The following is a 17,505-nucleotide window of genomic DNA, read 5'->3' on the forward strand; positions in this document are numbered from 1 at the left end:
AGGGTTATAACTAAAGTGATGCCGAAAACTATAGTTTGTTTGTATATTTTTAAATACTGTTAAAAATAATGTTCTCATTAGAAGCTCGTAGATGGAGCATATGCTCTCGAGGCTTTACTGTAGAAAGTGGTAGAGCTGTTGTGAGCGCCCACTGACAGGCAGACCTTTCTTGATTACGGTCAGGTCACTCCTGTAAATCTTTGTTAATATTTTTGAATTCGAAAGTATTGTTCAGAACAGGAAATGTACTTCTTCAGGAATGGACGATATCTCACAGGACAACTACCAAATGAAGAAAAAAATATCGATACGAAGTTTTAATAATACGAGGCCTGTGGCAATATCGCAGTATTTAATGAACTAGTTCAGTTAGTCAGCCGCAAAGTCTGTTACCTTTTGGGGAATGGAATGTGGGCAAGCCGTTCTGTGTTGATGACAGCGACGCAGCGCGGATGTTTCTTCATCTTCGGAAATAGGTCGAAGGTAGGCTGTTCCAAGAGAGACATGACAGCAATAGTAGTCTAGACAAGCTTCCTGTGCCAGTTCTCCTCATGTCAATATGTGATGAGCGAGAGACACTGATCTTGAGGAATGGAGCGCAAATCCGTACTCTGATCGGAACCCATCGTGCGCCCTCGTAATCCTCGATAACATTCTGATGCCACGCAGGAAGGACACTGCCACAGCGCCACTTTACGTACAGCCCTCGTTTTTGCTGGTCAAGCAGAATGTGGTTTAGTGCACATGCTTATGTATATTTCCATATTCAGCTCAGAGATTTGATACTGTATTCATTTTGTACCATGGAAAGTGCACTTTATCCCATTCCCCCTTTCAGAAATTGCTGGCGACATATTCCTTTCTTATCTTGATAGCCAAGACTGTTATGAGTAGAGCTGTGTTCTCCGTGTAATCGAAAAAGTAGAAGAGAAGAAAACAAATTAACGTGACAATGGAAATTAAATTGGAAGCCTTTCAGAGGCTGGAGAAAGTGTGACATGGAGGAACTGCTCCAGTCTTGATGTGTGAAAACAAGTAGCCAGCGAGTTGGCCGTACGGGAGATGGTGAGTTCGAATCCCACTGTCGCCAGCCCTAAAGTTCGTTTTGGGGGGTTTCTCCATTCTCACAGAAACAAATGCTGGGGTTGTACATTTATTTACCCCACGCCAGATACCTTCCCAACCAATCCTAGCCCTTTCCCGTCCTTTTGATATCTTAATGCGAAGTTAAAACATTAGAAAGGCAATAGTAAGTAAATAAATAAAACATCATGAGATTCGATCAAAGAGAGTAAGAGCTGCACTGCGAGGCACAGGCTAGTGATGGCATTCAGTTCTATCGCATAGAATCTTCGGATCCGTCATGAATCAGTTTTTCGACTTAAGTGCGTCGGGTGGATAATTGATTGAGATAAGCGGGTAGAACTCTTATAGAAGTACACCAAATGTTGAGAATAAAATAAGTGTCTTAAAATAACATCACTTTTCATTCGAATGGAGTTTCGGATGAGAAATGCAATGGAATAAGCGATTATTTTGCCATTGATGCGCGTCACGGTCCATTGGAACATGAACGAAATATTCAGCACGCTCATGCTCGAGCTCTTACCCACAGTAGACGCTACAGGTCCACGATTATACCGTAAGCTGCGGAAATCCTAACAATTTCAACAGGGACACAGCCATTAACGTTCCTTCACTATTGTTATTTCGTACGTTCCTCATCGCGAGACGCTTGTGTCAGTGTGACCCTCTCAGACTGACTGTGTTGGTTCCGTCAGTTACCGCGTCCCGGCAGCCATCTGCTGACGAATCAACGTACCATTTCCACTTCTATTATAACGTCTAAATTCAAACCTCGTTGTTTCAGCAGCGTTTCTCGTGGGCAGTCGAGGTTTTCTTCTGATGACGCACAGGAAAGTTTTCTTGACACGGCATAAGCAATCATCCCATCACTAGAACAGGGACTCTATAACAAAAGTCTCCGGTACTAAAAGTTCTCAATGTGTATGTTCCAATATAGCTCTGTAACGCAAAATTGATGCACATACGACTTACTATCTTGAAAAAGGAATGTGGGGGTGGGACATCCATACCGTGGGGTGGCTGACATGAATTCTGGATGCCGTCCAGGTCCAATTTCAGGCCCATCGCGACAGGGATGAACAGGTTTCGAGATCGCTGCCACAAGGCCAAAGTTTAATTTGAAACAAAACTCAAACAATATCAAACTCACTTCACTTCAGGTAAAAGTAAAGATTAAACAAACCGCTGCTAGCGGTCGAACGGTCCGCATTCTGGTTTCTGAATTATCTCTAATTTGTGATTATTGCGTGTTGAGTGAACTCAGGAGACAATCAATGCTTCTATTGTTATCACTTTCACTCTTGTGGCAAACTAAGACTGGCTGTGCTTGTGCCAGGCTCCTCCTATCCGACCTCGGCGGTATTAGAGTACTCCAGGTCTAGAGGGTCTTTCATTTTCACGCCCTTGTGGACCTTCTGTTTCTTTGGCCGATATGTTGATTTTTCCAACTGTCGGAATCCTTCCATTTTTCTCTCTGATTAGTGTTATATAAAGGATGATTGCCTAGTAATAATCACCACCACCACCACCACACATCTTGTGATAGTCCAATATGGGTTTGGAATTTTATCTCAGTTGTAGACAGGTCGTGGTTGGTGATATTGGAATGCGTTATGAAGTCCACATGTGGCCGGCTCACGTACCTTTACTTAGATTCATGAAAATGCTCTGTATTTATTTTGAAAATGCCATTTAATTTGATAACATATTAGACGTAACTTTTACCATAATTAAACTCAGAAAATGTAAAGTTATGCTTAACCAGCATTTGTTGTCCTTGTTCTTGAGTTATAAAATATGAATTTTGATAAATTTAACTTAACGAAAGATGTACGTTTACTGTCCCTCGTGTACCGCCCGCCGACAGTGTTTAACTCACGATTGCGTTTGATTTCTCAATTGACAGGAGGATACGTCACAGTATTGACAAGCTATGTGCCTCTCGTCTCGCCGGTTCCTCCATGCAATGCGACACTCCTGTGTCACTGTTCAAAGTGAGCATCATCCTTCATCTCCTAATCTAATGCTGACTGCATCTTGTAGTCATTATCCATAACAAGTCTAAAAAATAGAAAAACGGCATTAAATTTTCAAAGAGAAAAAGAAATCAAAATAGTAACTGTCCCGAAATGTAGGGAAGTATCTTTTGACATTTCGATGAATACACCCAGATAAAAAGAAGGGATTGTGCCTCTAGCAGGAAACGATAAACAGAGTTAAGAGCTTTTAGTACTTGAGACAAAGAGCGGGTCGTTAAAGAGCTGGCCACTGTACTTCTTCACCATCGTCAAACCCGAATGCAGTACAGTCGTTGGACATGGGTCGGAAAAATGGGCTCGAAGACATCAGAAAGAGAGAAACGAACACGTTGAGCCTAAGTGAGCAAAGAAGACTCAGACGGATTGTACCACAAGACAGAATGAGTGAAGATGGATGAAAACAGAGTGAGGAATTGTTTCAGGAAGTGGCTGAGATGGTCGTGAAAGAAGAAGGATCCATTTAGAAAACTGATGAAGGATATAATAATAATAATACTAATAATAATAATAATACTAATAATAATAATTCAGCTATTTGGGGGCAATAATCCAAGAGAATGGTTTGGGAAAGTCCGTTGTAGATGAGAAGAGTGTACGGTGTAACTAGGAATATTAACAACATAAGTGTTTATTTAAAAACCTAAAAAACAAGACATCAGTCAAACCGGAATGTCTACACGCGAGTGAATGTTCAGTACCGAATTACAAGCTGAATAAATTAGAAATACTGGAAAGAAAAATTATACGGGAAATAGTCCGTCCGCTAAGAACTCTCGAAATATACCGCAACGTAGAGAACATAACACAAACAATGCGGAAGAGTCGAAATATATTTCTTGGACATTTATACAGAATGGATGACAAACAGATCTTGAAATATCTTTGGAAGAACAACCTGGATTCATGAAGTCAAGAAAGAAATAATATAAGAGTAAAAGCAGAGACACAGATCTTTAGGAAGAAAGTGTTAAAAATGGAAGGATTTCAAGATCGGGAGGGTCAAGACCGTCCGAAGAGGGCAAAAGGAGAGAAGATGAAGGGATATTGGAGGAAGAAGAAGAAGGATGAAGCAATGAAATTGTCACGTACCGGTCTTTTTTGTTGTTACTAGGTTTTAGGCTCCATACGTTGTAACGTTCCAGACGTAACAGTGTAATTATGTTAATTTTGTTATGTGTAATTAATTCAGGAATTTAACGTCATGATATTTATCTTGGTATGTAATTTTATTATAATTCATGTTTGATCATTTGCTCACTATCATTTCATTACTTTGTAACTACGACTTGTAAACGAGGGCTGAATATCCTAATATTAACTTAGATTCTTGCGACATTCGTTTAAATTTAACTTGCAGTAGATTTTCCTCTATCTTGCCACATCACTGAGGAAGAAGGAAGGACAAATTTAGACATCAAATTCTGGGAAAAGCGAGCACGTGTTCAAACGTTGTAACGACAGCTACTGTATTTCGACCAGAGTAATTCAAACTGATCACCGCCTATATTTTCAAAGGAGCGTCATGTTGCCATGGATACTGAGTGAAAGGGCTAATAGAAGAACAGTTGATATCATGGTTGGGACCCATCAACTTTAATATCTGGAGTGGGGAGAGACGTGTCAACTGATTGGACCACGTGTAGCGACCTGTAATTAGAGCCAGAAAAGGTTATAAAAGGGCGTGTTGGAGCTCTTCGCATCATTCTTCTTCTATCCTGTATTTCGCTTTAGGTCTGATAACTTGTCTTATGGTTGTTGTACCATAGTGGACTAGTGTGATAGTTTATCACTTCTACATTCATTACTTCGTTACCACGACGTGGTACTTAGGAATTTCTGAATGATGGGTGTATAGCCACTCTCATCAGGAAGTACGAACAGCTCTGTATTAGACCAGTTTATACCAGTCTAAGACAATAGGTAGCATTAAACTAGATAGAAATGAAACTTCAGTGCACATTTTCAGTAAAGTTGGAAGGATTGTTAATTGAGTATCCTCTCCACATAACCCAAGGAGGTTTTTCTAACTATGACTTAGGGCTCATCTCCAATATATGGGATAGAGCATAACAGGGAGTGATAGTTTCAAAGTCATCATCCAATTAGTGGTTGATGCAATTTGCAAGGCAGGAATGGTACTTAGCTGCAGGTGAAGATATCTCAAAGACGACCGGTGATGTCCCAGCTACAAGGGTGGAAGTTTTCCAAGGACCAGCAGAACAAGACTACATGGTGAGCAAGCGAGTTAAAAATATTGCAAGTTTTCGCGAAGTAGAGTCATTCAACTTTTTGTTAAATTCATTTCCTATTTTAAATTCAGTTCTCGTCAAACCGTCGTCATTTATATTCAATATAATAAATAGTATTTTTCTAGTTCACTTTAATCAATCTGCCTTAATTAGCCTTTTGATTTCTAATTCTCCTGCTTAATGATTAGTGCACTATCACCCCATCCCTGTGATAAGAGTCCGTCCAAGCTTGATTATAAATTTTTATCTTTAAGTCATCAACTTAAAGATTGGCGCCCTTAGCTTGCATGGTTGCATTTCTCGTTCAATTATTGTTCTCCAAGAGGGGAAGTCACAACGTTTATGGCCAGAATAAAGTTAAAACTTAACAGAGCGGAGTACGTCAACACACATCGTGGTTCACCCAGTTCCTTCACTACGCTCACCTTTGTTTTCCCATCGCTGTGGCAGACAAACTATAGCAAATCGCAAATACGTAACAAACAAAACGTTATAGCCGAAAATGCTATAAGAATACGGAAGTCGACCACTCACTAACCAAGAAGAACTAGCACGTTATTTTTCTGAGCTCCTCAATTGCCCTGAACCAGCTGAACACAGTCCGAGAACACACAAGACACACCATTACAAGAAGAAATCCATCACCCCATCAAAAAACTCAAGAACCGAAAGACATCAGGAGGAGACGGAATCATCGCAGAACTACTGAAAAATTTAGGAGCACAATCACTACAGGAAATCACACAGATCATTCAAGAAAACTGACGAAATGAAAAACTACTGGACGAACGGACATGCGCACTCATCCACCCACTCCTAAATCTGATGTAAAGAACTACGGAGGAATTTCATCGGTGAACTCCGTCTTGAAACTTTCGCACGGCTTATGACTCCATTGATCGACAATCTCTTTTTAATATAGTCTAAGAAAACAATCTCGACCCGAAGACAAGACGACTCACCCAACAAACTCTAACCGACACAATTTCCCTTTAAAACCGGTGTCCGGCAGGGTGACGGAGTTTCTCCTTCTTCATAAGATCATCAAAGAATGGGAAAAAGAATTGAAAAGTCACAACATCTGGAAACCTGTCATGCTACGAAGAAAACAGAATAATATCAACGTTACTTGGTTAGCCTTTGCTGATGATTTGGCAATCCTCTCCGGAGACAAATAGATGGTAATTCACTAGATTAAAGTCCTCAAAGAATGTACTCGCAAAGTTAGTTTATAAATTTCCTTCACACAAACTGTATTCATGGCTACAAAAAAAAAAAAAATATTTAACTACAAACTTTGGTAACAAAATAGGCACAATGAACAAGGTTAACCATGTTAAATATTTAGGTGAAATCATTGAACCTACATGAGCATTACACGACGGTCCTCGAACCTGCGACCTTAAACACCAATTTTAAAGGGGATATCGAAGATATCAAGAAAGGTGAAAGGAAAATCATCCGAAAAAACCTTGGCCCAAAACTTATAGATGAAGGATATCGTCTACAGTCGCACAAGATCACAACATTGAGACAGATTTCCTGAAATATTATGGGCGCATTGTGACCGACTAACAAAGAAGATACTCACAAACATTAAAGAGGACGACAACATTACACCTACAGATATTATCGAAGACAGGAAAACTTTCGGACATAAGATCTACACTCTAAACTTGAGAAGATAAGCCGAGCAGATCTAGGAGAAAATGGACTGACGAACATGGAGCTAAATATAGCGACATGATGAAAGAATTCTGGAAGAAGAAGAAAAATAACAAATCATAATTTGCTGTATGTGATCCTTTATGGCTCGAAACTAACTAACTAACTAACTAACTAACTAACTAACTAACTAACTAACTAACTAACTAACTAACTAACTAACTAACTAACTAACTAACTAACTAACTAACTAAATAATACGAAATATTCAGATATTTGAATACTCTTGATAACTTCGAGCACGTTTGTGGGCTAAAGTTCTAAATTACACCAGAATAAGGTAAGTTGCTCAAAGCATGTGAGGTTTCAGCCATGAACCAGTCTTAAGTAAGCACTGTCTATTATAATAATTAAAAACAGCTGCAAGATGTTACGAGGTTGAAGCTCCCTGAATGCCACTTGGTGGCTCTGCTCTCACAGGCGCCGCCTTCACTAAGTGATCCGTGAAATGACAGCGCTCTCGAATGTGCGACCATTAACAGTAATTACAAGCTTCCATGCTTCCAAAAATAGGGGTATCGGCAAAAGGAATGCAAACAGCATGAAACGAACGATTTCCTGAGTCTCGCAAAGCTAACGCGGGCGGAGTTCACCAAGAGAGCTGGCACGGCTAACGTACTGTTACAAATATTGGACTAAATTCCATTTAACTTGTGCTTCAGTAAGCAGCTGCTCGACACAAGGGATAACTACCTCACTCCTTATCTCGCCTGGTATACCTCATTTTGACGCTACCGTTGCTTTTTGCTGTTTCCCTGTCACCGCATAGCCTTTGGTGGTCCAACCAGCCTCTCGGCTGATAATCTGACAGACGGAGATTATCTTAAAACATATCTAGTTGACTGCACTTCATCTAAGTTATATCTCTGTATTTTTCCTCAATACTACATTTTCGCAAAGAAAGGCATTTTGTTATCTATCAAAATAAGGTGAAATATACTCCTTATATTTTACAAGTAGTAGCGAGAGCTGGTGAGCAAAATGATATACTTAGGCCTAATAGAGTCGAACATTAATTTTTATTTTTAAGAATTTGGCAGTTTTTTTATTGTGGCTTAACTTCGCAGGAACACTGCGAAGGATTTTCGCGACGAAAGGATAGGAAAGGGCTAGGATTGGGGAGGTAGCAAACGAGACCTTAATTAAGGTACAATCCCAGCATTTGCCTGCTGAAAAAATGGAAAACCATCTTCAGAGTTGCCGACGATGAGATTGGAAACCACCAGCTCCCGAATGCAAGCTCATACCGCGCGTCCACCTCGCTCGGTTCACAGAAATGTTGTTTCCTATGATAATTACTTTCTCTATTAAGAGCTTAAAAGTTGAATTCGTTTTTCAGGCTGAAGTGAACTAAAGGCTACATTTTAAAACACTTGCTCACAACTTGTACATCAATTCCAAAGATGTTTGCAAGGTTTTTAAAAAGTCTTACGTATGTTTTCAGCTAGAGTAATACGACTATGGTGGATACAAGATCTGGCCTTGGTAACTAACGAAGAAATATCCTTTAGAAAACTTTTACAATTATTTCAGTACCAAGATATACATGTCTCTGATTGGAACACATCCCGTGTTAATATGACAACGGCGCTAGGGGGTGGGATGCAATTCGCTGCACAGTAATATCAACAGGGTTGCTTACTGCTAAGCTCCTTCACTGTACGATTTTTTTTTTTTTGGTAGGGGCTTTACGTCACACCGACACAGATAGGTCTTATGGCGACGATGGGATAGGAAAGTCCTAGGAGTTGGAAGGAAGCGGCCGTGGCCTTAATTAAGGTACAGCCCCAGCATTTGCCTGGTGTGAAAATGGGAAACCACGGAAAACCATTTTCAGGGCTGCCGATAGTGGGATTCGAACCTACTATCTCCCGGATGCAAGTTCACAGCCGCGCGCCTCTACGCGCACGGCCATCTCGCCCGGTCTGTACGATAATATGACGATGTTAGGTACAAGGGGGAATGAGGCAATTCGCTTGAGAGTAGTGCCAAAAGGGTTGCCTACTGCTACTACTCACGGGCTGACAAGTCAGTATGCGTTTTACAGCAAACTGTGAGTATGAAACGGCGGAGGCAATGCGCTCCACAGTAGTATCAAAAGGGTTGCCTACCGCCAGTACGTCACGGGGCACAATGCTCCCAGTTTCCACTTGTGAGAGCGCAGCTGAGCTGATCGATAGAACGAGAAGCTGGGCCAAACAGGAAACCTGTTGTCACTCGCTGATGGACGGGATGTCATCATGTCGGCCTGACATATTGAAATTCACTCCCGACCTACTTGATCAGAGGTCAGCCCGGCTGTCTTTGAGGGTTTAGTTTGTTGTTCGTTGTTTTAGGAGGCAGTACAACTGGATAGAGATGACCTAAAAGTCCGTCATTCTTATTATCGGGAGATATGGTTGTCACAATATGTAAGGCGCTGACTAGAGATTATGTAATATGAACGTGTGAAATATTGTAAAAAAATAGGCAAAAGATGTAGCATCAGAAAAATAATATATAATTCTGGAAACAAGCAGATTTTGGTAAAGCTCCTGTTAGACGTTGATGGCAATCTTGTGGTAAAGCTTTGAGGAGAAGTTGACTTCCACTTGTGCCTATCCTGGCATCTCACGGGATGTGTCCACACGGCAGTAACGCCGATACGTCTTAGTTGAGGGAAGTACGTAAAGGTTTCTAATTTATAGACTGGCAGATTGAACGAAATAGAATGTATAATTGTATAGAAATCCTAAGCCATTCGAGGCTCATCCTCTCCGCCTGTGGCTTTGCTCTGATCATTTCGAACCAGCCATTGGGCTGATGTCTGCTCTTCCTTGACAGGTTTTATGTAAGCAGCATTGATAAGAAGAAACTTCGCAGACGTACGTTTCCTCCGCCACAAGGACGTGGATATGTTTTCGGACTTAGAAGACGAGAATAATAATAAAGTTATCACACTAACTATTTTGACGGGTTTTGTGGACGCCGAGGAGTTGCCGGAATTTAGTCCCGCGGCACGATGCTGGCCTATTTGAGCACCTTGAAACATCACTGGACTGTAATGTATATTGGAATGGAATCGCCAGATTGTCGGGGTCCAGGTTCCGTTCACTTGTACGAGATGTCCTCAAGCCAGGAAGAAACCGCACAGTGGTTGCCATGGCTACAATGGTGTCGGGACCACCCAGTTCTTGTTTCTAGAGAACGAGAGACAAGACGTGGTGGTGGTGGTTATTGTTTCAAGAAGAAATACAACTGGGCAACCATCCTCTATTAACACTGAGAAAATGGAAGGAAGAGAACTGACACTTCGAAAAATGAAGTTATCGGCCAAAGAAAGACAGGGGCGACGAAGGGCGTGAAAATGAAAGACTCTGTAGGCTCTAATATAGGTGCGCGGTCAGAAAAGAACAAGAGTTGACCAATGGAGGTCGGATAGGATAGATGAAAGTGAGGAGCTACTAAGTGGAAGACCCTTGTAGTCGCTACTCACCGCTCTCGTCGAGAAAGTCCACCTCGGTGTGGTTGTAGTCTGCTGCCAGCAGTTTGAGAGCAGTCAGGTTCACTGGTCCACTTTTGTCGCACTGTTCTCGCAGCACCACCACCGCCTTGTAGGTGCCGCTGTCGTCGATCTGGGAACAGCCCCCTTGATCCCTGAGGATGGCGGTCCCGGCCACCAGCAAGAAGACGGTCACAAGCAGAAGAAGGCACGCTCGCAGGACATCACAGTGGGCCATGGAGCGCTCTTGAGTGGCCACTACAGCTTCTTTCTCTTCATGGCGGGACAGGAGGTCGGCCGCGTCCTCCACGGCGCTCAGTGGCGGGCTGCTGGCTGCTGGACACGCTCCATCACTTCTCTGCCAAACAACAACATTCTCTGTTTTTCAACATTTCTTAATACAACGACAAAAGTAAAATTAAGCAATTTTCTCAATTGTGCCGAAAATTGAAGGGTTTCAAATTGCCAGTCTTGGACAGCTGTAAGCACATGTTGAAAATGACTTCCGGCCTAAATGCAGTTCCGCAAATCCAAAGCTAAAAAGCCGCTAAGACCTAAAATATGCCCCCCAAAACGCCGGAAAAGGGACAAGTAAAACCCACGATTTTCTGGGCTACGGACACTCGAGATAAAAAAGGAGCCCTACTTTACCCGTGCTTCGCTGTGGTACATTGTGTAGGCTTATTACTGTACACGCAGTGACTAAGATTCGCTCCGAACCGACTTGCTGTTGTGGGCGACAGATAAGCATGGGCACGTTTTGTAACCGCAGACCTTCTTTTCGACATTTACTGGTATATCATGTCGACAAATGGGTTGCGCCATCAGATGCCCTGTTTATCGTTCTACACGGTTTGTCCTATAATATTTTCTCGGATTTCCCATAGTTATGACTTCGATTGTATATTTTTAACAGTTTTATTATTTTTCTTATACTTATGTGGAAGCTAAAATTGATTTGATTTGTTTATTTATCATCAACAGAGTTATTAATTCTCCAATTACAGATGTTATAATGCATATTAACAGCACTTACTACTACTAATTATAACTAAGCAATATATACATATTTACAAAACACATTCGGAAGAAAAGAAACCCTGAAAACAGAAAAGTGTTTAACATATTAAATGATCGAAGAGAGGAAGTTGCCAAATGCGCAGAACACTCTGCACTGGCTGACGAGTGAAATATATCCACCATCCCGCTAATCTTAGGGCCTGCATAAACCAAGAGTTCCTGTGTGATTCCGTTCTGCACGTGTTGCGGGAAGGAACATGAGTTGGGACAGTCAAGGAAATTGCCGATACATTTGTGTATGCAACATGCACTGACATAGTCCTAAGAGACTCAATACACATGCTTGTACAAAACAAATCATAATCCGTCGATGACAGCTTGATACCAAAACACTTTTTACTGATCCATTTGGAGAATCGGATCTGTACTCGCTCTAAGGCATTAACTAAGTATTGCTGTGAGGGGATCCACACTTCAGAGTAGTACTCTGGACTAGATCGTATAAGCGAGAAACACAGGGTTTTCAATGGGACAACAGATTTAAAACTCTTGCAATTTCTTCTGAGGAAGCCTAACGTTTTAAATGTCTTGTTAACGATATTTAACTCATGCTCATTGAAAGATAGACCATTTTGATTACTAAAAATAACACCAAGGTCGTTAATTTTATTATCACGCTTCACTTCTCGAACCTTTATATGATAATTGAACACACTGTCTTGCAATTTTCTCGTGAAGGATATTGCACTGCACTTTGAAATATTTAGGGTTAAATGCCACTTTTCGCACCAATCACTTATATTATTTATATCAGACTGTAAAAATTCACAGTCACTCATCTTTTCAATTACCCTGTAAAGTTTAAGGTCATCAGCATAGAGCAGGTAGTTGCTGGCATGGATTTGCGATGGCAGATCATTAACAAAGAGAAGGAAACACAAAGGTCCCAGTAGCGAACCTTGTGGAATGCCAGACATAGGCAGATAAGGACAAGAAATGATACCCTCGTATTTTACTGAATATCTCCTGTCGTAAATATAGCATTTAAACCATTCAAGCAAGCTTCCATGAATGCCATACGCTGACAACTTAGTCAGAAGAGCATTATGCTGCACAGAGTCGAAAACCTTGGAAAAGTCCGTGTACACGGCATCAACCTGCTTGCACTTGTCCAGAGCGCTAGATATGAAGTGGGAGTACACAGCAATATTGGTGGTAGTTGAGCGTTTCTGGACAAACCCATGCTGGTTAATATTAATTAAACCACTGACTGCACTGTACAAGGCTTTTTACACCACTCTTTCTGCTACTTTGGAAATGAGTGAAGGAAGAACTACTGGTCTGTAATTGGCAAATAAAGATCTGTCACCTTTCTTAAAGACTGGAATAACATATCCTTTCTTCCATTCGGACGGGAAATTGCCTGTACGAAGAGACCAGTAGATTATCGTGACTAGTGAAAATCATGAAATTTGGCTCGCATATGGTCATCGGTCGTGTCAAAGTGCGTGCCAAATTCGATGAATCTATCTTTTCTGTAAGTGTGTCACACTATGAGATATAGGTGTAAAAATCACAAAATTAATGTGCATTGGAGAAATACAGCCAAATCTAACGTATAACGGAGAGAAATACGACAAAAAGTCATAGGACCAAAGTTATAGATCACTCAAATTGAACTAAGATTGTGCCATTCATTTTGTGATACGACTTAGCGTGTAGCCACCAAATGCCTGGAAAGGAAGGTCTGCATCGTCATTAAAATAGCCTCCAAATTTCGATATTTTTCTGGGGTAAATGTAAAAGATTCGAACATCTTGGAATGTTTCTGTCGGTTACAGGCTAAAATTTCGCCAAATTTTAATTTTCTAGTTCGTCCGGCAGATTGTGCCGGCATCTTGATTTGGGGGCCCACGAAACCTACAGGTTATAACTTTGTATAAATATATACGACTGTGTTCTTATGCTGAGCCCAAAATTTAAAGACCCCCCCGCCCCAGCGTGCTCCCCTCAGGGAATATTGAGAATTTTCGATTTTTCTAGGAATCCTGAGGTCATCAGCTTCTCTGGTACCAAGTTGTAAGTTTCTGATATGCCTGTAAGTGCCTAATTAATTCACGTCTATTTTCATGTCTATACATACATACATACATACATACATACATACATACATACATACATACATACAGATCGCTCCATAAATAAATAAATAAATAAATAAATAAATAAATAAATAAATAAATAAATAAATAAATAAATAAATAAATACCACAGGGATTAAGAAAATTACAGAAAAAGGTGCAGTACAAGGAATGTCGTATCCATTGACTGTTCCGAGCTCCGTATCGTGTTACAGACGAAGCCACGGCCACTTGGACTGCACAAGACAAGCTCTCATCTGGAGCACACTCCGCGGCACAAAGGAGCTAATAGCTGTCGTCATGACGACCGTAATTACTGTGGTGCGCTAGGAATTATTGTTGAAGGATCGTGCGGGCGCAGTGATGAGCAACTGCGCAATCTGCCTTCAGTCGTCATGGGAACGTAAGGTGGCGGTGCTTACGAAGGACATCTGGGCAATCATCCTGTATTAACACATGGAGGGTGTCCAACACGGTGTTACACCTCGAAAAATGAAGGTATCGGCCAAAGAAAGACAAAATCCACAGCCTATTTCCGGTCATTCGACCGGGGCATGAACGAAATGAATGAAGCCCCATCTAGCGGCGAGGGTGGGATTTGTGCCGGCTGCCTAAGTCTGGTGCACTCCTCTGGGGCAATGATTAATAACTGACACATGGAATGAAATGATATTGGAGAGTGTTGCTGGAATGAAAGATAACAGGACAAACCGGAGTACCCGAAGAAAAACCTGTCCCGCCTCCGCTTTGTCCAGCAGAAATCTCACATGGAGTGACCGGGATTTGAACCACGGAACCCAGCGGGGTGAGAGGCCGATGCGCTGCCACCTGAGCCACGGAGGCTCTAATACTTGACATAAACACTACAAAAACTAAACTACGAAAAACTGAGTTCGTAATTTCATTCTCCACCAAATTTACGAAAAGTAAAATTAATTTTAATATATTTTTCCTTTCTATAGTGAATTACTTGAGGACCATTTATCAGAAATGTTTTCTTCGTACTCTTTTTAACACACTGTTTGATCGTGGGATGTTAAGCGCTTTACTTGCACTCTTGTAATCGATTATCTTGTCCCTCACTGCCTTTCTCATAGCTTCCTTATATTACTGATTGCGTATTCTCATCTGAAAATGTCTTCTTAAATAACAAATAAAATTAAGGGGACGAAATTACGAACATTCCCTGATTTATTATAATGGCCGCTACAATAACTCACTGTAGCCATAACGCGCCAGGTGCTAAATGCAGTCATCCTAGGAATAACAGGCTGCACAAACTCAGTTCAGCATGAAATCTGAATCCTCTTTGTACATGGTGCACACGACGGGATTAGGCTACGCGTCTGCGCGGCTAAATACTAGGTACCAACCGTGCAAACTGAAAATCCCTAGGGGGGACGAAATTAGGTGCGGGGACGGAATTCCCCCCCCTCCCGCTTATGGTATGAAAATTAGCCTTTCCAAGACTAAATTGATGTCAGTAGATAAGAAACCCAAGAGAACTGAATGTCACATCGGGGATGCAAAGCTGAAACACGTAGATAATTTCAAGTATTCTGGATGTGTGTTCTCCCAGGCTGCTAATATAGTAAGTGAGTTTGAAAGAAGGTGCAGTGAGCTCGCAGTTGCGATCAGCTCCCGGACGAAACTATCTGTATATCGGTCTGTTTATAGACCATCTTTGCTTTACGGGAGTTAAAGCTGGGTGGACTCAGGATATCTTATTAATAAGTTAGAAGTAACAGACATGAAACTAGCGAGAATTGTTGCTGGTACAACCAGATGGGAACAATGACAGGAGGGTACTCGGAATCAGGAGATGAGAATAAGTCAGGAATGAACTCAGTTGATGTAGCTGTACGCATAGACGTTGTGAGGCGAATGCAGGAGCATAATGGACTCTGTTATGGAGGGTAAGAGAAGTAGCGGGGGACCAAGTTGACAATGGTTAGACTCAGTTTCTAACGATCTGAAGATAAGAGGTATAGAACTAAACCCGACCACAGAAAATGAAAGACTCGGTGATCTATACCGTCGGGGTCGGAAAAATCAAGAGTTGACCAAGAGAGGTCTGAGATTAAAGTGATGGGCGGGGCACAAGGAATGCCAGGATTCACCTAAAGGCCCCGTGGTCGCCAACCCACGTTAAGGGCAGGGAATGTTATTGTAAAGCCTCCAGACTCAGGGAGGAGTACTTGATGCTATCACATCCAGTGAACGCACTGCGCTGAGACATTTCATCTTCAGAACAACAAAATAGGAATTCACTTCGAAAAAAGTCTCTAAAATATTCCAGGAATTCGTAACTCTCGCTGATCGGTGTAGAAATTCCGACTCCCGAATTTGGCAGCTAACAACTTTCCGAAAATCGCTTAAAGTTCAACGAGGAAACGAGCCGAAAGCGAGTGTCCACTTAAACATTTCCTGAAGATTCGCTTGAGTTGACGATTTTCTTCAAAATATTTTTAACTCAAAATTTGTCGAAACAACTTAATTTCGGTATTCCGCTATACTTTCAGTCTAGAAACACGAATGCGGTATCGGATTTCCGTAGTAACATTCTTGCTTAAGAGCTTTGTCTGTACCTTGCTCAGAATTTTAAAAGAGCGTTATTTCTGTATCCGTCATGTCAACAGCAACAAGGAAATGTACCTTTTACTTTTTCATAATTTCTGTCTGTCTGTCTGTCTGTCTGTCTGTCTGTCTGTCTGTCTGTCTGTCTGTCTGTCTGTCTGTCTGTCTGTCTGTCTGTGTGCCCATCACGAGAAAACGGCTGAAGATCGGTACATAGAGTCGGGGAATAAGAAACTACAGTCTAAGCTATAAACAATTTTATTCATCCTGGATGAAATGGTAGTTTAGGGGACGGCGCCTAAAATTTAATTTTTAAATTCGTATGTTATTGGTCCTATCGAAAAGTACTACATAACAAAAGAATACAATTTCCGACCATTTTTGTTTTATTCAGTTTTACCAGGCGGACTATGATAACAGTGGTATTTCAGAGCCGGAAGAAAACTAAATGTAAAGGCCTACGATATAGAAAGCTCCTAAAATTGATCAACAAATACATTACATTGACGATTCTGTGTTGTGTTCTTTGTGTCTGATGCTGCCACTCATCTCCGATAGATGGGATTACTGCTGCGTTCCGAGTATGGCAGCCTGACTGAATATTGGCGGGAAATAGTTGGGAGTTAGATAACTTTCTTCTTTAGCATGCCGTTCCTCTGGTTCCTACGTGTTCTGATACTGCTGGTACGTAACACAGTGATTCATTCAGTCCCTACTCTGAGGCGCTGATTGGATTGAGTAGCGTCAACGCTTAACGGAATAATGGCAGAGGAGTGCTCACGGCTGTCTGCGGCCAGGTCATTGAAGCGTAGTAGAGTTCGTTAAAAGTGAGAAAATGTGTGGTGTTTCATTTGATCGAGTATTTCATATGATAGGGTTGGTTTTAATCCCGACATTCTTACTGGCGTAATTGTAATGCCCTATGTTGATTTCAGTTGGGAAAACCACTAAGACTGTCTTTCTGAGGATGTAGAAAGGCAGGTGGAAAGTGAGTGTCTGCCATTATAATGAAAACTCCCCGACTTACTATTACAATGACAATTCCCTAAACCAGTGTTCACATAAGAAAAGACATTTGGTGACTTGGCCGTCGCGTTTCTAGGGTTGCTCACAACGTGTACACTAGCTAACCTAGACTTCGGTAATGCAGAGCTGTTCATAGTTTGTCGCCATCTCAGCATTAAGGA

General features: G+C 41.5%; 1 protein-coding gene across 2 annotated transcripts in view; it reads right to left on the reverse strand.

Moving 5' to 3' along the window:
- LOC136885430 (retinal guanylyl cyclase 2) overlaps window positions 1-17,505 on the reverse strand; it is a 301,136-nt gene that overhangs the window by 161,787 nt on the left and 121,844 nt on the right. For both annotated transcript variants that reach the window (XM_067157975.2, XM_067157974.2), the window contains exon 2: window positions 10,575-10,938. In XM_067157975.2, coding sequence (XP_067014076.2) covers window positions 10,575-10,818 — 244 coding nt within the window. In that variant the 5' untranslated portion in view covers window positions 10,819-10,938. The remainder of the gene's footprint in view (window positions 1-10,574; window positions 10,939-17,505) is intronic.

Source organism: Anabrus simplex, chromosome 14 (assembly GCF_040414725.1).
Source record: "Anabrus simplex isolate iqAnaSimp1 chromosome 14, ASM4041472v1, whole genome shotgun sequence".
NCBI classification, from domain to species: Eukaryota; Metazoa; Arthropoda; class Insecta; order Orthoptera; family Tettigoniidae; genus Anabrus; species Anabrus simplex.